The 22,274-nt window shown below is 44.9% G+C and overlaps 1 protein-coding gene across 4 annotated transcripts in view; it reads left to right on the forward strand.

Annotated features, from left to right (window-relative positions):
• The window catches only part of Ctdspl (CTD small phosphatase like), a 134,894-nt gene that overhangs the window by 109,013 nt on the left and 3,607 nt on the right, over window positions 1-22,274 (forward strand). For 2 of the 4 annotated variants that reach the window (XM_008855101.3, XM_029557177.1), the window contains 4 exons: window positions 5,338-5,439; window positions 9,562-9,618; window positions 13,026-13,118; window positions 16,714-16,899. In XM_008855101.3, the coding sequence (XP_008853323.2) occupies window positions 5,338-5,439; window positions 9,562-9,618; window positions 13,026-13,118; window positions 16,714-16,899 (438 nt within the window). Of the gene's footprint in view, window positions 1-5,337; window positions 5,440-9,394; window positions 9,483-9,561; window positions 9,619-13,025; window positions 13,119-16,713; window positions 16,900-20,992; window positions 22,268-22,274 lie in introns of those variants that run through there. The other 2 variants (XM_017794865.2, XM_029557178.1) reach the window with 2 other exon arrangements.

Raw genomic sequence — 22,274 nt, forward strand, 5'->3', positions numbered from 1 at the left:
CCAGGAACAAGACATAGCTTCATCAGTTTACCTAGTTCCCACTTCTTTTCTCCCTTACCTCCTTTCTTCCTAGAAGAGCCTCCCATTTGCAATACACTGAGGTGACATGGATCCCTCACCACCACCCACCACAGTACCCATCACAGTACTATAGCCCCAGCTCCACAAACAGAGAAAGCACCACAGATTTCCCAGACTTGGCTCTCTAGGACAGCTTCTGTCTTAATGGAACTGGACTCACTATGCCTAGGGCCCAGGTGACCAGACCATTTCTACCCTGATTAGACTGCTTGAACTTGCAGGACTTATCCCACCCTTCAGGCCAGCTCTGCCCCAGCTGGGCCACCCCACTTACGTTTTCTGGGACCCACTGCTTGTTCTCATCCCCCTGCTCAGCCTGTAGTGCCACCAAGCCTCAGGCCATACAGCAAACAACAGCTGGGGTCCAACTTTCCCAAGGATCTTACAGTTAGATACCCCTATCAAAGAAGTCCTTCCAAACAGTACCATGTCCTTAGGGAAGGATTTTGTTCCAAAAACAGGTCCATAAATTGGTGTTTTAGTCTATAAAGATTATCTGATTGAGATTATGGGTTTCACATCTGTTCGTTTATCTCTGACATACTTTCTGGAACATCCAGGAGACAGAGCAGACCTGCACTGAATACAGGGTTTCATGAGTTCAGGTTGACTGCAGAAGCTTTGGTAATACAAGTCACTTGCAATGGGCCCCAAAAGATTTTGATAATTTATTTTTCTCAAAACTTAAATTTCCGTTGGTTATGCCTGGGAAAAAGATTGATCGAGCAGTGGGACATCTTAGCCAATGTTTGAAGGGGATACCTAGCAGGCTTAATACCAGAGAACGTCCTTTAACCTTATAAAAAGTACTTTTGTACATTTTTCTTGCACAAGGGCCTATGTTAAATAGGTGCAGCATCTGTCGCCTCCTTCCCTTCCATGTCACTACTTTTATTTTCCCCCCAAAGATAATTCACGGCCATCTGTAAAGTTAAGTGCAATGTATTTGCTGGCCCATATAAACCCTCCTGAGGAAACTGACCCTTTTTCCCACAGATCTAGGCTCAAACATATACAGAATTCCAACATAAAATAACAAGGAATTATGTACATTTATCTCAGTGTCAGATCAATAAACTGCTGGCTGTCTCCTACATGTACAGCACTGGGTCAAGCCACAAAGCTTAGAACTGTCTTGCAGAAAAGCAGCACCTGGCTGGAAAAAAATGCACCTTTATTTTGGTTTTGGGTGGTTTTTTGTTTGTTTTGCAGTTTCTGAGAAGTGAACTCAGGAAGGACCTTGTTCATCTTAAACAAGCACTCTTCCACTGAGCTGCTTCCCCAGGCAGGCCCCCAACTTGCATCTTTAAATGATAACCACCAGAACACATAAGCAGAGCTGCTGTTCTAGTTTAATCCAGTCTGGAGTTTACCATGCTGCCATCTGCATTAGGCCTTGAGATCTCAGCCCTCAACTCGTAGCTTGCAAAGCAGTGAATAGACCCAGAGAAATTTTAACAAGAATAGTACTAATTCAATTGGTGAGATTTATGAGGGTCTGCAGGAAATTTCAGACTTATTCCCAGGAAGAGGACTGGAATATCGCTCTCGGACTTTGGGTGGCAAGCCATGGTCCCTTTGCTCCTCCCAACCTGCCACGTTTCTGCACCGCCCTCCCAGCCCCCTATGTGCATTTGAGTAAGTAACTTTGTATAGAAAAGGCCGTCCTTATCAGGTTTGGTGGCATATGCTTGTAATCCCAGCATCAGGAGGACTGAGAGTTCTAGGCCAATCAGGATTAAATGGCCAGTGAGGTTGACTCAGTGAGTAAAGGCACTTGCTGCAAAAATCTGGTGACTGAGTTCAGTCCCTGGAACCTATATTAATGAGGAAGAGAGAACAGCCTTTGCAAAGGCCCTCTGACCACCACATGTGTGTCATGCATAATATATGCATGCCATGACACATATGCCCACATACATCATATGTAATCACACACATAATAAGAATAATAATCATTAATTTCTTAAAAGACTTGCCTGATCATGCAGGCCTACAATTCCAGCTATTCAAGAGGCTAAGGCAGAGCTGCAGTGATGAGTTCAAGGCCAGCCTGAGCACCTTAGTGAGACCTTGTCTCAAATTTTAAAAAGTATAGAATGCTTACCTTGCATATATGAGTTCCCAGGTTCTGTCTACAGTACTGTAGAAAACAAATAAGGCCCTTCTTGACATAACTTGTTTCTCTTATCCCTGAGGTTTCCTGTAGCCTCAAAGAAAATTTGGTTGAGCACATCTTTGAGTTTACCATTCAAGATCAGTTAAGTAACAAAGCACTATCGCAGTATCCTTGCATGGCCAAGGACATTCTGTCCAGAGGTCTTAGCAGTGCACTGAGGGATTTGCATTCATCCAAAGGAGGCACTCTGAGAAGCTATGTGCGTTTAGGAAATAGGCCTGGAATTAATGGACCGCCCCCTTTCTCACTGCCTCCCCTCACCCCAGCTTTATTTTCAGCAGCAAAATCAATAGCTTAGCAGGAGTCTCACCCTTCCTGATCTTTTTCCTCTCTTACATCATTCAATGGGAGATATGGGGTTTTGTTTGTTTTGTTTTGTTTTGTTTTTGCTTTTAACTCAGAATGCTTGTAAAGTGTAGGTTACATATGCTAAGAAAGAAATTTTCAGTCTTGGGTTTGGAAAATCACTGAGCCACTTTTGGCAGATCTTTGATGTTTTCAGATCTGCTAGGGACAGAATTTCTACATCCTTATTTTCCAAGCTAGCAATTAAATGATTTAAGTTAAAAGTGATGTTTTAGTAGTACATAAAAACAAAAGGGAAGATCTGGCTAGATATAGGCTAAACTAATGGGAGGGATAGAAAAGGGAAAAGTTCTCACCTGTCTATATTTTTCACAGTGAGAATGTCTTTCTTACATAATTGTATAATAAAATCAAAACAAACTTTATCCTGATCATATGCATACTTTCTGCTGTGGCCCAAAGAAAGAAAGAATTCCACATCTCTTGGTTATATTCACTTACAGAACTGACCCACCAACAAATTACAACCCTGTCCTTTAAAAACCCATTTTGATACAAAAGTTCTTGCAAGTTTAATTATTTTTAGTAATCTGCTGACTCACTAGTTTATAATGAGGGAAGGAGTCCCTTCTCAGTCCCTGAATTCCATCAGGCTCCAGGGCATATCCCTAGCCTCTCTTGCCAGTACCAGAGGGCCAGGGAAGACTATAAGCCAACTTTGGAGCTGAGAAGTGGAGCCTTCAGGCTTCAGTACAGACCCCTCCCCCATGGTTAGGAGAGCTTAGGTCACCTCCTCTTGTACAGACCCTCTGCTAGCTAAGTCATCATGGTATCTGTCTCTTAACCTTCTGACTGTGGTTTAAATTCACTGTTGAATAAGCTAAAGTTAAAAAAAAATTTTTTTTTTCAGTACTGGGGATTAAACTTAATGCTTCATACGTGCCAGGGCTCTATCGCTGAGTTATATCCCCAGCCCACTTTCTGCTTTGAGGCAGGGCCTCACTAAATCAGCCAGCGTGGCCGTAAACTCACTCTGTAGCCCAGACAGGTCTTGAACTTGGGCTTCTGCCTCAGCCTCCTGAGTAGCTGAAATTACAGGATGTACCACCAGGCTCAGCTTCAAAATTAATTTTTGGTCATTAGCTAGTGTTCAATAAGAAAAAGAACTGGCCAGTGAAAAAAAATATTCCTGACTTCATGTTATGTGTTCTTGTCTTACTTGAAAAACTAAATTGTTCGTTCTCCATTGGCTTAAGTCTAGATGTTTACTTTTTTTGCATCAAATATTAAACGGTTTGAGCAGGAAAAAAAATTAGGTAGTTAACGCTAGACACTGAATATACTTCAGAGCATTTCTGGAATGGGGCAACCCAAGACATAGATACTCAAAACAGAATGGGCTGGCTGAAAATATGGAGCATCTTATTAACTCTTTATGACTTCATCACAAGATTAAGTTGGCTACTACAAAGACAGATTTTTCTGGTTAACACAGTACACAAATTAAAGTCTGCCTATCGGAAACAAAGAATCCAAGGGAGGCAAATACCCTACTCATTCAATCTGTCTATCACAACAGGGCAGGCAAAGGGCAGAAACTGTACCCAGACGAGTTTTATTCTCATTTCCTCTCTTGAAGGGTAACTTTTGGTTGTGATTTATTGGTGGGTTTACAGTTTCTCTTCAAGTGTTTAAAAATGTCAGTCACCCACATGGCAGCTAACAACTGTCTGTAACTCCAGTTCTAGGGGATCCAGCAGCTTCTTCTGTCCTCCACGGGCATTGCACGACATGGGTGCACTTACCTACATGCAGGCAATACACACATACTCATAAAATAAAAAAATAAATAAATAAAAATGTCAGTCACAAGGGCTGGAAAGATGGCTTAGCAGTTAGGAACACTTACTGCTCTTACAAAGAGCACCACGTTGGGCAGCTCACAACTGCCTCTAACTCCAGTTCCAAGGAATCCAGCTCCTTCTGGCTTCTGTGGGCATCTGTACACATAATATACATACAGACAAGCAGTCACATACACACAAATAAAAATGTCAGTCACCAAAGAAGAAAGAAAAAAATATGAAGATCCAAAATAGCTTTGAAGTTTCCTGGCATGTCACAATGAGTTTTAGGCAAAATATGACCCAAGGAAATGGACCTGTGAGGTCAGGATAGTATTATAATAAACATTCATTCTTACACAGTCCATTTTAACAATAATGATAGCATATCAGGCAAGACACTGGGTATTATTCTGCCATTATAATTGATAACATCTACCTTGCATGGAATTGTTATTATTTCAACTTATGACACATACACAAAATACCAGAGCTGATAATCAACCCAGATTTGATGCCAAAGCCCAGACCCTCAGAGCAGTCAGTTATATAGCAGCATGGTCTCGGCTGGGTAAAACTTCAGTTGCATGCTGGGTGTGATGGTGCACACCTTTAGTCCCAGCACTTGGGAGGCAGAGGCAGGCGGATCCCTGTGAGTTCAAGGCCAGCCTGATCTGCATAGTGAGTTCTAGGCCAGCTGGGGCTATAGGGAGATCCTGTCTCAAAAAAAAACAAAAAAAAAAAACTTCAGTTGCAGACTATATATTGCTATTGTTCTTAGTAAACTTACATAATAAGCTTGATCAGGCCTTTAAATGTTTGCTTTTATTTATAGCCTCATTAACATAGTATTACATAATGGGAGAATTGGTTCAACTCTTACATTGAGTTAGTAGTAATATTGATATGTATTTTTTCCTCGTTTAGCCACCAGCTAAATACCTCCTTCCAGAGGTGACGGTGCTTGACTATGGGAAGAAATGTGTGGTCATTGATCTGGATGAAACCCTGGTGCACAGTTCATTCAAGGTAAATTCCACATTCAGGATCACTTGAGGTCTTTGGGACTTCATCACCATTGTATTGAAAAGGAAAATTGGGGGGCTGGGGAAATGGCTAGGTGCTTAAGAGCACTGGCTGCTCTTGCAGAGACCCAGATTTGGTTCCCAGCACCCACATGGCCACTAACAACCATCTATAATTCCAGTTCCAGGGGATCTGATGCCCTCTTCTGGCCTCCACAGGCATTATACATGTGTAGTATACTTACATACATGCAGGCAAAACACTGATATACATTAAAAATAAATAATTTTTTTTGTCTTTTTGAAACATGGCATCCCTGTAGCCCCAGCTGGCCTGGAACTCACCATGTAGACCAGGCTGGCCTTGAACTCACAGAGATCCGCCTGCCTCTGCCTCCCAAGTACTGGAATTAAAGGCATGTGCCACCACACCCAGCTTAATAAATCATTTTTTAAAGAACAGGAAGAATTTTTTAAGGGATGAAAACTTGTAGCACTTAAGTCTGTGACTTCACTCCTCAGGAAGAAATCTCAGCAACAACTGCTCCTTTAACCCAGGTGAACATTAATTGCACTAGTTGAATATTTACATATTAGGAAAAGAAATGGCTGGATGGCTGATAATCATTGAGACCTCATTTTTCCTTGAGATCTGGGCTTTTCTACTCTAATCCCTATAGAAATGCTTTCAGGTGACACAGGCAATCTGTGTCCTGGGATGTGACATTTGTCAAGGTTCCTAGAATGCTATGTGTTTTATTGGGTGGGGTGGGGGAGGTATTATTGGAAACTGTCAGATTGCCCTGCTGTCCTGGAAATGTTCCCAGATCAATTTTTGAATGATGTCCAGCTCTTAAGCCGCCTTCCAGAGTTAGTGGCATCTCAGTAGGTTGGGCCATTTATTCTAACCATGCATCAAGTCTAAGTGACTGCCTATGTTCACACCTCCTCTCTCAGGGGGCCTCCCTGCAATAATGGCAAAGTGAGTGTCAGAGTCTTTCTGATCACTTTCCCCCTCTCCATCTTGTTACCAAAGCCAGCCAGAATGGCAGAGAGCCTCCATGTAGGAACAGCACTGACCACACTACTAAGATTATGAGTTAATTCACCTTGGCTTCTTTTTGGAAGTGGAACAAACTGTTTAAAAGAGGCAAATGGTGGAAAAGTTTAGAAATAAGGAATTGATGTGTTGGGAGAAGCAGCAGGCTTTAAGATCCTGATCTGATTTCCCTGGGTTATTTCTGGCACTGAAACCACCCTGCTGTCACTGACCAGTTACACTACATTCCTTTTTTGGCCCCTGCCTGGGACTCTTCTTACTTCACTGAGAGATGTGAAGTCGCCATCAGTGATGGGTGAGATTTCTTACCTAAGCCCTTGTAATTCCTGGTAGGTCATACAGCAAGAAAAGCCATCAAATTTCCCTGACACCTTCCTGCCAGAAGCCCCTACCTTGTGCTTCCTTCTCACTGAACAGAAACCAACCTTGACAGGACAAGGCCAGGAATCTATCTTTGAGTGCTTTGAAGAGTAGATAACCTACCACTGGCCTTTAGCAGCAAGAAGTGGCCTTATTCTGGCCACTGGGGCATGTACGACCACCTTATTACCAAGCATTCCAAGCATTGGGCTCTTCCAGGGTTGGTCCTGGGGCCACAGTGGTCTTATATCCAACCTTAGCTCTAGATGGCATTACAACATTTTCTCCAGTGAGCAAGTGGCTCAGGGCTTCAAGCCCTTCAGAGCAGAGGTCAGTTACTGTAACAACACAGAGAGCATCCTCTCAAGCAGCTGTGGGGACAGCTCTGGCCAGACTGCTCAAGATTACTGGCTGTAAAGGCAGGACCTTGGCAGTCCCTGGTGTCTCTGGGGCCTGTTCAGAGGGCATGGCTGCCTCAAGCTGTGAACAGAATTTACTCATTTCTTCCCTCCCCTGGCCTGGATACTTTTTTTATTTTTTATGTGTTGTGTGTGTGTGTGCGTGTGTGCGTGCGTGCGTGCGTGCAGGTGCATGCATGCTAGGGTGCTCATGTGGGGGTCGGAGAACAACCTTTGAGAGTTAGTTCTCTCCTTCCACTATGGATTCCAGGGATTGAACTCAGGTTATCAGGCCTGAGTGACAAGCCCTTTTACCCACTAGGCCATCCCTGTTTTCTGAGCCATCTTGCCTGCTCTGGCCTGGCTACTTCTGCAAGTAGAATATTCTTTATGGTTTTTAATATTCTGGCCATTTCAAAGCCTTTTGGGAATGCAAAAGCTCTGAACCCTTCCCTTGAAAATGTATGGCTGTGTGACACAGGCTCATGGACCTAAGTGAAAAGCCCTGGCTTTGGCATGGCTTCCATCACTCCAGCGCATGAGAGATTGGGGGCCTGCTTTGAAGCTGGGGGGTGATTTTCCTCTTTTAATATACTCTGAGGAATATGATTCCATAACCCAATGCCTTATAAGAGTTTCTTCCTTCATTCTTTCTTTTTTTTTGTAATTCTGTATTTCAGTGATAAAATTATGAAATCTTGGGGCTAGAGAGATGGCTCAGCTGTTTAGAGCACTGACTGCTCTTGCAGAGGACCCGGGTTCCATTCTCAACACCCACATGACAGCTACGAACCATCCTTAACTCCAGTTCCAGGGGAATCCGAAGCCCTCTTCTGACCTCCACAGCATTGCACTACATGGGTGCACTCATATACATGCAGGCAGTACACTCATATACATAAAATAAAAATAAATAAAATATGTTTTTTAATTATGAAATCTTGAGCTCATCCCTTGCCTTCCCACCCTGGCCTGGGAGCAAATAAAACAATGATCTTAAGTCTCAGCAGCACTCCTGCACTGAGCACATAGTAATGGGGCTATAATCTACATATACCACACTGTTCAGGTTGCATGTCCAAGAAAATTGTGTTTGCACATATGCCCTGATGGGCTTAAAGGTAGACCCGGTTCACAGTCTGACCAGAGGCCCTGCACCCCCACCCCTACCCAATGGCCACATATGCCTTCCTTTTCCCTGTGGGTCTCTCCTCTTGCTCACATGTTTGCAGGATGATGGTTCTGCTAGGCCTGTTCCCTAAAGTGGTATTCTAACTTGTGAAATTCCATGTAGAACTACATGTAAGTCTGTCATTGAGATGCTGATGACTGCTAGAATCATATTTGATTTTTTTTTTTTTTTTTTTTTTGGTCTTTTTGAGACAGGGTCTCCCTGTAGCCCCAGCTGTCCTGGAACTCACTATGTAGACCAGGCTGGCCTTGAACTCACAGAGATCTGCCTGCCTCTGCCTCCTGAGATCCGCCTGCCTCTGCCTCCTGAGTGCTGGGATTAAGGCGTGCGCCACCACACCCAGCCATATTTGATTTTTAAATGTGCTTAATACTATCCAAGAGTTACGTTAAGTATCTTGAAAGTTGTGGATATGCTGGATGTTGTGTTTCTTAGAGCAGGAAAATTGAGAGAGGCTGGTCGTCCCCCACCCCCAGAGCAGGAAACTGTGCCAGGCCACCAGGCAGGGCCTGGGATCACTAATTCTCAAGTCCAGATGGAGCCTTGGTTACCCATCAGACCCATCACTATGGCAGTGGAAGAGAGCAGACACTGAAGTCCATAGGGGAAAATCTGCCTGAGGTCTTGACCAGTGGCCTCTGGCTTCATGCCTGCAGTGGGTGCCTGTGCTGAGCATCTCCTGCCCAGCCACCCACACTATGGGTCAATCCAAATTGCTTTCCCAGTGGCACTGACTGCTGACTGTCAGGCTTTCATCTCCGCCTCCTGGTGGCCAGCAGTGGTTCCCCTCTTCCTGTTTGGGCTCCTGGGCACGGACTGAAGTCTCTGAGGAACCCCATTCTCTCGCCAGGCTGTGCCACCCTTTGTGGTTGAGGCAGGCAGGTGACCAAGAGGTTGGACCAGGACGCTGAAAACGTCACGACATTCAGAACAGAAAAGAATGTGCTTTCCTGCTTGTGCTTATTTCAAGGAACCAAGCCATACCTCAACATCCTTCTCCTGAACTGTTTTTTCCAATTATCAAAACATTGGTCCAGGCAAGCTTTTTTCTTGCTAAAATTTCCAATTTTCTCTTGTTGTTTCAGATGTATTAATCACAGTTTCTCTTCTCTCTAGCCTATTAGTAATGCTGATTTTATTGTCCCGGTTGAAATCGATGGAACTATACATCAGGTAAGAGATCAGAGCTAATGAATTTCAGTGAGCATTTTTCTCATCATGACATTCCCTGTGAATTTCATTTCTAAATTCTCATTTTGGTGATTATTTTATTCAAGCCAAAGAAAACAGACATCATATAATAAATATAATTATTTTCTGCTTCTTCCACCCCACCCCATGTGTGCGCTCGTGTGCACAAACACACACACACATGCACATACTTATATTTGTTTAATACTGACTTTATAAGGAGCTGCATCCATTCATAAATATCAGATGTGTTTGTAAGTTCATATACTTCTTTGATTTGATTTAGACTTTCAGAAGTTTCTATGCTCCCTGTTGACCTAGTTTAACATCTAATTAACTTCCTCGGGTAACTGCTTTGGGCTACTTTCCTAGCAGGCAGCAGGAAAATGCCACCAGTCACCCACTTAGGTTGGGTTCTTGGGGGAAAATGTCCATGCCAACTGCTCCAAACTGGTCTTGTTGCTCCCACATGATTTTCTCTGCTGATTTTCCCCAATGAATTCTTAGCAAACACTCAACCCTAAAGCAAAAGAGGGAAAGGATGTGCTGAAATCAGCAGGCTATGAATAAAGATGTCGTCGTTAGTCAGCGTGCATCTTCCTTCTTTCTGGTTTGTTTTTTCCTTGTCAGCATAAAACTCTTCTGGAAATAGCTTCCTTTATGAACATATTAGATACATTCTAGAAAAACTAGCCTTGGAGGTTAAAGTTGGGAGAAATTTTTGTCATGTTCTCCTTAGGGATGATGGGACTATATTCCCCATCAACTCCAAGGTCTTAAGTGGGGAGAATATCTGGCCTCAAACCCAGGAAGGAAAACCTCTTAGCACTTGGGCCACACAGGATGTTATTCCTTAATGATGTCAGTGAGGCTCCTTGGCTCTTGAATCCAGGTCTGGGAAGTCAGCTGTTCTGGCCACAGATGTTCGTTGCCCATATGGGGAACTGAAGCTTCTAAAGTTAGGGAAACCATTGGCTCAAAATCATACAGTGGAAAGAATCAAATTGAGAATTCCTGTCTCCTGGGCCAGGACTCTTCCTGAGACTTAGTTCCCCAGGTCCCCCTTCCCCAACCTTGCTTTCTAGCCTATTCTCTAGGAGATTCTGACAGAAGCAAGACCCAGGAAGAGTGGCTTCATCCCTAGCCTCTCCACACTTCATGCTTTCAAAAGCCATCATAGAGCCAAAACCACAGGCACCCAGGCATGTAACATTTGCAAAAGCATCCACTGAATTAACTCAGCACCCAAGAAGCAGTTAAGCCTTCCCCACTTATTATTTTGGCTTGAGTTGCAGAGTGCTCAAGATGAGACACTGGAGATCTGCCCAGTTGGCATGGCAAGCGTTAGGAAAAGGAATTAATCCTTTTCACCATGTGACTGAGCATGACCAGCCTACAGGAGCCACCCCAGCTCTCTCAGCGCCCTGACTGTACTGATTCATTTGACAATAGCTACCCCAAGGCCCCACACTGGGGTCAGAAACTCCTGAGGGAAGAAAGCCACAGGTGCGAAAATCAGGAGGACCCAGGCCCTGGCGAAGGTCGTGGCCTCGTTCAAGTAATCCAGGATAGGCTGTGCAGGTCCCAAGGGGCCTATTCTTGGTTACTTGCACGAGGACGCGGGCCTGGATGCCAGCATCTGGGCCCAGGACCCTCCTCTCTGCCAAAGGCACCAACACCCAAGGTCCCCAGTAGTCTCCTGCATGTAGCCAAGCTTGGTTTCCAAGCAGTATTCCCAAGGACACAGGACCGAAGGCCACACCTATTCACTGGCACCTGCGCCAAGGAGTATTATGGGCACAGTGGGGGGCCTGGAGCTGCTTGCTGCAGCCACACCTCTGCCCTCAGCCCTCTCCCAGCATCCTAGCTCCTCAGAGTCTTGTTGGTACCCAATCTAGACCACCCCTATTCCTCCAGCCCTTCCCTCCACCCTCAACCACAGAGCCACTCTTCAGCTAACTAGGGATTTTCCCACCAAGTCTGGCCCTCCTCAATGCCTGTTTCCTGGCATGCTGAAAAGCACTTGTTTCCATGTGGAATTCCTCTGCTCGTAGTGTGTTCTTGCATGTGGCACAGTGCATCTTATCTTCCCCTGTGCTGCTTCTGCAGCTTTCGCGGACCTGCTCCATCTGCTGTTCTGAGACCCTGTGTGTGCTTACTGCCACGGTAACTCATCACCTTCAACTGCCTCTTCCTCTGTCCAGTCTTCTCTCTGGTAGGCTGGGAACACAGGCTCTGGCCCAACACCCCACACCATGTGTTTTCAAGCCTCTGGGTCTCATGCTTATACTTTGTTCAATCCAGAAACTCAAGGTCAGAACCAGCTGTTACTTTCTATGATTCCCTCCTCTGGAAAAAAGAATTGATTGTCTTTAATGTTTCCCCCTACTGTGAGTTTTATTATATCATGTTTACTTTTACACGTGTCTGTAGGTGTGTGCTCTAGACTGTGAGCCCCGCAAGGGCAAGGCCTGGGTTTGATTCATCTCTGTAAGTGCACTAGGCTGAACGCAAAGCTGCAGCTTGGTAAATATGTTGAATTTTAAAGAGTTTGGTTTATTTTAGTGTGCTAATTTCAAATGGAATTTATTCAAGTTTTAATTGGTTCCTCCCTCTTCCCACTTCCTCTCCCCAGCTTTGCTTTTTCTCCCAGCTCCCTCAGATTCGTTCAGGCTCCATAGACAAGAGCCTCCATGTGAACTGAAGCCAGGCAGCCTTGCAGTCCTGCCTAGCCTGGCCAGAGAGCCCAGATGTTGTAGAAAAGGCTACTCCTGCTTGCAGGCCCCTAGTGGTGGGTTTGTGGGTCTCAGGAGGAGGCTGGCTTCACAACTTTAAAACATCTGTACCCCCACATAGCAGAGTAACCTTTATGGTCCTTCCCCAGCTGGCAAGAAAGGCCTCTTTTACAGTTTTGCTGGGTCTGTCTTTAACTCCTCTCCCTCTAACCAAGGGGAGAGGAGGTTCCATTTAGAGTTGAAGGTGGCAGCCAGGGCAATCCCTTCCAAGCAGCCAGCCAGGTCCAGACTTCCAAAAGAATAGCACCCAGCCCACAACCTGAGTTCACACAGAAGCTGACACACAGTTGGTACCAAAAAGCACATGTGGGATGAATGAGTGGTTTCACCCACACATGGCACAGCCACTCCACTTGCTGACTCCAAAGGTCCCCAAGATTCTTGATACCATGGCTAGCTTTCCTTTTTCCCTTAAAAGGGTTGTCTACACCAACTGAGACCTGGAACCTGCATCTGACTCTCCAGACTGGCAAAATAAGCCAGGCATCAGGAAGCAGGGCTCTTTTTGGCAGTTCTTCCCACAGGGGGCATCTGGGCCCAGGCATCTCTGACTGCTGCCGTGACTGACCAACATGCTGTTTCCTGCCATTGCAGGTGTATGTGCTAAAGCGGCCACATGTGGACGAGTTCCTCCAGAGGATGGGGCAGCTATTCGAATGCGTGCTCTTTACTGCCAGCCTAGCCAAGGTGCGTCGTACTCCCCACTGCAGACTCCCAGCTGTCATCCCAGCCCCTCCACCCTCAAATCGACCAAGAGCTCTTTGTTAAGGTGGAGGAAGCTGTTTTTATGGTGACAGGTTCCCACCCCAGATGGGATGGATGCAGGCCATATGCATACTGCCAGGCTGAAAGGCTTCTGGTTACCATGGTGACAGGGAGCACTTAGAACAAATGCTCCATGAAGTTGCTATACACAGCCGCCTGAAACCAGTTATCCACAAGTGGCATCACAGACCTGTCCATTGTGACTATAGAAAGATGGCTGCACACCACAGGCATGTCAGAGCAGCCCTCATCCTCTGACTGGCAACTGGATGGTAGAGGTCTCTGTATACTTGGGTTTAGCATCCACGGGTTTGGGGGGGAAGCAGGTGAGAGACAAGTGTCAAGAGTGAGTGGCAGGCATGGGCTGATGAGAGTTCTGATTAGCCTGTGTGGTGCTGGTAAGTGCCTTCACTTCTGGCACCTTGGTTTCCTCTTGTATAATTGGGGAAAAATCCCATCTGCTTGATGGAGTGGATTAAATGAAATGGCCCTGTGAATGGTTTAGCACAATGCCTGACTTCAGTTCAGCAGATATCCACTGAGCACTTGGCATGTTTTGTATACTGTGCTGGGTACTGTCACAGGGTAAGCACTCCTGGTGTCCAGTAGGTAATGTCATGTTAGTGGTAATAATATCCTTATAGCTCAGTATAGTTCTCTGGCCCAGGGTCTGTACTTGATCTGGCTAAATAGAGTGGTTGATTTGACCTTTTCTACTTTTAAGGAAACTGACAGGTTCCCAGGCCCTCCAATAGGTTTAATTTTCCCCTTCATAGGTATCATGGTTTGTCGAAGACAAGCAGAACAGGCCTTTTCTCCTTCTCCAGGCAACCGCTATGATCATCTGCCAAACCCTGACTCTCACAGGGCCATTATAATCCACTTAGTATCACTACCAGTATCTCCATAGGCATCTCAGGAACTCTGAGTGACCTCAAAGATGAGTTTCTATGAGTACGGGTTACCTGTGTACAGAGCTGCTCTAGGGAGCCACCAGCAGCTCCTTCCTACGTAGCTTTACTCAGATGGAGCAAAGGCACTCTGGTGCCCACATTCCTCTGCTTGTTAGACCTTTGACCCCAGGTCCTTGACACATTGCTCTGCCGGCTGAGGACTTCCTGGCTGGGTACTTTGGCCAGAGCCAAGAACCATTTACATAGCGCTCCACCAGCCTCATCAGCAGGTCTGAGAGGTGAGCTGCTGGGGAAGGATCCCAAACCTGGGTTTTATTCTCATGTACATAAAAAACCAGCATGGCCTCAAAGCAAATGTAGCCTTCCCCAGTGGGTGATCATTCAGGTGAGTGGTGCCAAGACTAATTGCATCTGCAGCTTCAATGGCTCTTCTGACACTGCTCCAGGATGCTGAGGAAACTGAAGTAATAACCAGAGAAATAGCAAGCAGGAAGATTGCACCGGTGCGCTGGACCGAGAGTTGTTTTTTTCCTTGGCATTGTCCCCAGTTGTTCGCTTAACATCCTTGTTTGGGCTGCACTTCCTGGACTGCTCCCACCTGCCCCGCCATCTGTTTCTCCAGCCCTGCTCTCACTGCTGTTCCTGGCTGGCAGACCAAACTCAGCTCCCAGTGCAGCTTTGCAGCCCTCTCCACCCTGATGACCAAGTTGTACAGCTGGGTGGGCTTTGTTCTAGCTCTTGAGTATGGACTTAGCCCAACACTCAGCCAGCAGCATTTGTATGGCTGGCCTCACCGCCCACCACTCGGACCTGTAAGAATAGCTTTCTGACTCTCAGAGCCCTTTAATAGCTGCTTTGTCATACCCCTTCACCCCTTCCAGCAAGGATTTACTCAGTACTTGCATCACTCATGGTATGGCACCAAAGATACAGAAGAGAACCAAAGAGACAAGAGCCCCTGCCTTCATGCGCATAGTCTCCATCCTCATCTCCCAGATCTGGAGTCCCCAGATGCCCATGCTCCCTAAAAGATGATTACCACCACCACCCGTGGCAGCAACGAGGAGAAAATGAGCCATGTTTTCACATCCAGGTCAGCCCTCTGCAGCCCACCCATATGACCTTGGCCAGCCTCGCTAGACTAGTGCTCTAGCTCTCCCTCTGTTTGGTCAGTAAGAGATGCAACTGCTTCTGGACTCTACCTCCATCAGGATGTCTTGGAGCAGAGGACTTTCCCACAGACCCAGCTGTAGTACATCCTACTGTGGCCTTCCTGACTCAGCCTCAGCTGCTCGCTTTCTGGGTTGCCAGCCCCAGGGATCCCTGGCTGTGTGCCCCACTTTGGTCTTGGCACTGAGGCCAGGCCTCAAGTGAAGCTTACAGGACATGGCAGTGAGGAAAGTGGGCCTTACTCCAAGGGCAGACGGTGGAGAGTTTTTAAGCAAGGCAGTGATAGGATGGGCTATATGCTTATCCGTGGCCACTCTGACAGCTTTGTGGTAAAAGTCTGGGGGAGGCCCAACAGGAAATAGGAGCCTTCCAAGCCAGAGCCTGGAGGCCTAGTCCAGGGTGGTGCAATGAACTAGAGAGATGAAGGATATTTTTGGAGATGAAACTGACAGGAACTTCTGATGAATTAGATGGAGATGAAATGAAAGAATCCAGTGCTTTCTCATATACGAGGAAAGGGAAATAACCAGGATCCTAAAAGACTTCCCATTATTGCAGTCCCTTCTTTAAAAGTAGTCCAAGAAGCCAATGAGAGGACTTGGCAGGCCGGTCACCTGAGTCAGAGCCCCAGAACCTACACAAAGGTAGAAAGAGAAAACCAATTCCACAAAGTTGTCTTCTAACTTCCACATGTGCATCATGGTGTGAGCATGCACACACACACACACACACACACACACACCACCAACAACAACAACAATAAAACTCTTTTTTTCTTTTTTGGTATTTTTGAGACAGGGTCTCCCTGTAGCTCTAGCTGTCCTAGAACTCACTATGTAGACCAGGCTGGCCTTGAACTCACAGAGATCCGCCTGCCTCTGCCTCCCAAGTGCTGGGATTAAAGGCATGTGCCACCACACCCAGCAATAATAAAACTTTTAAGTTAAAATAAAAAGTAGTCTGAGACTAGGAAGATGGAGGATGTGAGTTCAGATTCCCAGCACCCACATTAAAAGCTGGGTGGGTGGCACTCCTCTGTAATCCCAGCACTGGGGAGGAAAAGACAGGATATCTGTGGCGCTTGCTAGGCAGCCAGTCAAGATGAATCAGTGAGCTCCAGGTCCAGCGAAAGACTCTGTCTCAAAAAATAAGGTGGAGAACAATAGAGGAAGACACCTGACATTGACCTCTGGCCTCCGCACACACATGCACCTGCACCTGCACATACAAACAAAACAAAAATAGTCTGAACCTGGTGTGGTGGCTCATGCCTATAATTTCAGCACAGAGGAGTTCCAGGTCCACCTGGGCTACTAAATGAAACTCTGTCTTAGGGGAAAAAAAAAAGTATTCTGGATCTTGGTATCATAGATCAGATCAGAGTCTCCGGCTCTTCCAGACACCCAGCCTTCATTGGGACACCTTCTTTATAGTATGCAGACCCTGTGGCTGACCTCCTAGACCGCTGGGGTGTGTTCCGAGCCCGGCTCTTCAGAGAATCCTGTGTTTTCCATCGTGGAAACTATGTGAAGGACCTAAGTCGGCTGGGACGGGAGCTGAGCAAAGTGATCATTGTGGACAATTCTCCTGCCTCCTACATCTTCCATCCTGAGAATGCAGTAAGTATCCCCAGAGGTGGGACCACAGGCTCATGCTGAGCTCCGCCTTGCCAGGCGAGCACTACTTCTGAACACCTGCACAAGGACTCAGTGTTATGGAGGTGAAAAGTGCTTAGAACAGAGCTTGAGCCTGGCAAGTGCTCAGTCTGCCTGCCTCTCCTTAGCATTTGAGTATTGCTACCAAGAGGACTCTGTCTTTAACCTCGTAGAGTTGGCTGCTGCCCAGAACTTCATGACCCCTTAAACTCAGCAGGTAACCCCCCTCCCTAGAAGTGTATCTTCAACAGGATGAATAAAACACTTCAGAAATGGCTTCCAGTAATACTGTCACCTCTACCACCTCAGGGAACGTTTCTTACATAAAACTCCCTGGAGCGTGGCCACCTTTGATTGATGGCTGCGCACCAGGGCAGCATGGCTCTCAGCAGGAGGGTGATATCCTCTCACCACCTGCTGGGCATTTCCATGGAGAGAGAGTTCACCCAGGTTCACAGTCATCACACCAAGCCTTCAACCCAGGTAGTTCCCAGGAAAGGATGTGTGCTTCTCAGGCCTACAAGCATCCCTTTTTAAAGTCCAGAATCTATAGCTCTGCTTATAACGAGGAAAATAAATAAACTCAAACTACATCCATTTAGCCAGGATAACAATAAACATTCAAAATGTCTTATATTTGAATAACTTATATTTCTGGGTATGGTATGGTACACACCTTTAATCCCAGCACTTGAGAGGCAGAGGCAAGAGGATCTCTGTGAGTTCAAGGCCAGCCTGGTCTACATAGAGAATTCCAGGCCAGCCACGGCTATGTAGAAAGACTCTGTCTCTAAATAAATAAATAAGTTCATGTTAACAAGCCAATCAAATTCCACCTAATGCATTTGGTTGTGTCTCTAACAGATAAGAATAATAGGGATTTTTTTTATTATTATTTTATGTATTTTGCCCACATATATGTAAGTCTGCCATGTGAGTACAGTGCCTGCAGAGGTCAGAAGATGTCGTCAGATCCCCTGGAGCTGTATTTACGGATGGTTGTTAGCTGCCATTTAGATGCTGGGAACCATGCCTGGGTCCTCTGCAAGAGCAGCCAATGCTCTTTAACTGCTGAGCCTTCTCTCCAACCCCAGGGTTATGTTTTAATGTAATCACAGTTCCATTACCACATACTGCACAGCAGTTTCTTGGGTTAGCCATACTCCACACTGTGTTCATATTGAAATGTTTTCTTGCACTTGAGTTGTTTGAATCAGGATCTAAAGGTCTGTGCATTGCTACAATTAACATGTCTCAGTTTTCTGTAGTCTTAACGGTTCTTCTTCCCTACCTTTTTTTTTTTTTTTTTTTTTTTTTTTTTTTTTTTTTTTTTTTTTTTAATTTGTTAAAGATTTGCTAATTTGTCTTACAGAAATTTCCAGCATTCTGGATTTGTCTAGTTTTTTGTGGTGATGGTGGTTAATGTTTTTCTAGACACCTTTCCTCTTTTAGGCAGGCAACTAGACTTTCTAGCCACTGTTTTGTTAAATTCAGACTCATTTCCTTTTGCTCTTTTTAAATTTTTTTATTTATTTAAAGATTTATTTTTATTTGTGTGTGTGTGTGTGTGTCTGTGTGTGTGTCTGTGTGTCTGTATGTGGGTATGTGCATGTGAGTGCAGTGCCCACAGAGGCCAGAAGAGGATATCAGATCCACTGGAGTTACAGGCAGTTGTGAGTCACTTAATGTGGGTGTTAAGGACTGAACTTGGGTCCTCTAGAAAAGGAGCCAGCACTATTAACAGCTGACCCCATCTCTCTATCCCCTTTTTTCTTCTAGCAAGAATATGTCATAGGTTGGGCTAGCCATGCAGCTCATTTGGTACAATACTTGCCTAGCATGTACAAAACGCTGGGTTCAGTCTCTAGCACTGCATAAACCAGGCATGGTAGCATGTGCCTGTGATCCCAGCACTCAAGCGATGGAGGCAGAAGTTCAAGGTCATCCTCAGGTATGGTGAATTTGAGGCCATCCCAGACTACAAAAGACCCTGCTTCAAAATTTTAAAAGCACAAAGGCAATATAGTGTTCTCCCTATGTAATCTTATCAGGACACATGTCATAGACTGCTTACTTTGAAAGATTTAAAGTTGATCATTGTGTTCAGATGCTATTGGTCGGATTTATCATTGTAAATAACCCATCAGCCTTTCCCCTCATGATTTCAGCAATGGTTGCTAATCAGTACCTACACCCACTATTGTGGAGGCAATTGCAAATGAGTCTTTCTAAATCTTATCATTATTTCTGCCTTTACTGGCCAGAATTCTTGTAAAACTAATTAATTAATTAATAAAATTTATCCTTATCGACTACTTATTTTTTTGACTATTATTTATTTCTTTGTTTAAATGTTTGCCTAGAGAAAGCAGGATAAAAGCCTTGGTTCTTTTTCTTTAATTCTGAAGTTTCAGACTAATGAGTTGATACTCTATTAGTCTCCAAAAGTAGCCAGTAAGTTTTAATATTTATTTACTTATTTATTTAATATTTATAAGCTCATGGCTTTTTTGGTGTCCTAATCCAGTTCATTAATTCTTTTGGAAGGTCAAATTTTTACTTTGAACCAGGGAAACCCCTTCAAATAGCAATAATCCTCAATAGCCTCCTTACGTCCTGGTATAAGATATCGCAGGCTTGGAGCGTTGTGACTGAGAGGTAGAGCATGTTTGTGCAGTTCTCAAGGCCCTGTATTCAACCACCAGCATAAAAAAGGTAAAAGTCGGGGGCTGGAGAGATGGCTCAGCAGTTAAGAACACTGACTGTTCTTGCAGAAAACCTGGGCTGGAATCCCAGCACCCACATGGCAGCTAACAACTGTTCTTAACTCCAGTCTCAGGGGATCCGACAGCTTCTTCTCTCCTCTGCAGGCATTGCACAACACAGGTACACTTACCTACATGCAGGCAATACACACATACACATAAAATAAAAATAATAAATAAAATATTTTTTAAAAAGACAAAAGTCACTCCAGGCTCACCCTGAACATTCTTGCTTCTGCCCTGCAATCAGCCATTTTTCCATGGAGCCTGGTTCCTGTTAGTAGAAATGGCATTTGAGACTGCAAGTCAGGTGAGCTTTCATTGCTCCTGAGATGTTCTTTGCTTTTAGCTATATTATAGGTAAGAACTTAGGAGAGGGGGCACTATTTCTAGATAGAAAACTAAATCATAAATTAATATTGTATTTTCCAATTCAACATTAAGATAACAGAGTTTATTTAACTGCTTAATGTCTGCATTTGAATCTCATGCTAAAATGCTTGGTCCTAACATTCTTAGGATAATTACATATCTGGGGGTTGGGTGAGATGGCATAGTGGATGATGCACTTGTCACCCAATTATGAAGAACTGAGTTGGGATCCCCAGAACTCACATAAAGCCAGATGCAGTCGTGCACGTCTGTAGTCACTGTGCTCATGCGGTGAGATCAGAGGCAGAGATACAGTTCCAGAAGCGTACGGGCCAGCTAGCCTGATGTGTGCAACAAACAAGAGACTCTGTCTCAAACAGTGGAAGGTGAGGACCAACGCCAAGGTTGTGCTCTGAACTCCACCCGCACGCCCGTACTCATACACACTTGTGCACATACATTTGTACACACACAGATAAAAGAAAGGAAAAAAGGGAATTTTGTAATTACATCCTCAGTTTCTTCTGTGGCATATTTTTAAGTGGTGGTACTGATATTAATTACTTCTGAAAGTTGAGTGCATGGGAGGAATCAGCTCCTGCAAACTGTCCTCTGTCCTCCACACACACACACTGTGACACACGTGAACCTGCACACATACCACACAAAATAAACATATTTCCTGTGACCAAGATACATGTATGAAATTTTCCAAAGAATAAATTGTAAAAATAAGTAGAAAAGAGAAAGCAAACAAAAAGTGTCTTAGAGGCTGAATGCAGTATAGGGTTTCTTGGAGAGACAGTCAGACATTGTTTTTAAATCACTTGAATTAATTCCTGTGATTAATTAAACAGGGTTTTTACTGCAGTTTTCTTAATGACTTTATTTTATTTTGTTTTGTTTTATTTTAATTATAGAGCACATTTTCTTGGTTCCAACATCAAAACTGTCTGTGAAGGGGCTGGAAAGATGGCTCAGCGTTAAGAGCACTTGCTGCTCTTCCAGAGGATCTCAGTTTGGTTCCCACCACCCACAACAGACAGCTCACAACCACCTGTAACTCCAACTCCAGGGGATCCGGTGCCCTCTTCTGGCCTGCACTCACATATATGTAGGCAAAATACTCATACACATAAAGTTTTTTGAAAATTTTTAATCTTTTTGTTTTTAAGCTCTAATGAAGATACATGTAGATAATCTTTGGTTGATTTGTGCTTCCCCATCCCCCCACCCCCATTACCTCGTCTTCCCCTAGGGTACTCATTTTAATATTAGTCCTTACAGGTTTACTTTTTTAATTACCATGAATTTTTGGTTAGATTTGTAGAAGGGCCAGAATGTAACCTTTAAAGCTTTCAGGGGTAGGGATGTAGCTCAGTGGTAGAACTTGCCTCACACATATGAGACTGTAGAGTCCATCTCAGGACTGAAAATCCGGCAATCAATAAATACTTTTTGATTTTCATCTTTCTATTTTTATCTTTTGGTGTTTTTGAGACAGGCTCTGGCCTGGAACTTGCTATGTAGACCAGGCTGGCCTAGATCTCACAGAGATCCACATGCCTCTGCCTCCAAAGTGCTGAGATTAAAGGCATGTGCCACCGTACCCGGCTTCTCAAATTTCCTTATAAAGCTCGTCTATGAGCTTCTAGCTGCCACATGCTGTCACCTCTCCCTCCTCCACCTAAAGCTAAAGGAATCTTGTCTTTGCCCACGGCTTCTGAATGCCCTAAAATTCTATATTTTCGTGCTTACCTGGTTACTGCTAACCACAGGTGGAAGTTATCTGTTTCTCTTCATACACAGCATAGTACAGTACCTCTTAAGTAGAGACCCCATGGACCTGAATGTGGACTCTGTGGTGTTAGTGGTTGGCAGGTGAACTCTGAGAGGCATCAAGAGCTCTGACAGGCAAATAGCCGATTCAATGCAATAAAAATATCTTGGAAGCTGGCAGTGAGTAAGCTAGTTCTCTATTTTGTACTCTGGGCACTTTTTTCTGCAGCGGGAAAATGAAACAGGCAAATGTGCACACACTGGGGACTCTGCCTTACTGAGGCATCTCCAGCACCTGTATCAGCCCTCTTCAACTCTAGTACGAGCTCTGGACTGACTCTGGTTAGAACTGGGGAACTAACAGAAGGATGGTGGGGACGATGATGGTCCCATTCTGTTGCCTCCTCCACACACTGTCTTGCA

This window comes from Nannospalax galili, unplaced genomic scaffold (genome assembly GCF_000622305.1).
Source record: "Nannospalax galili isolate Female #2095 unplaced genomic scaffold, S.galili_v1.0 scaffold2008, whole genome shotgun sequence".
NCBI classification, from domain to species: domain Eukaryota; kingdom Metazoa; phylum Chordata; class Mammalia; order Rodentia; family Spalacidae; genus Nannospalax; species Nannospalax galili.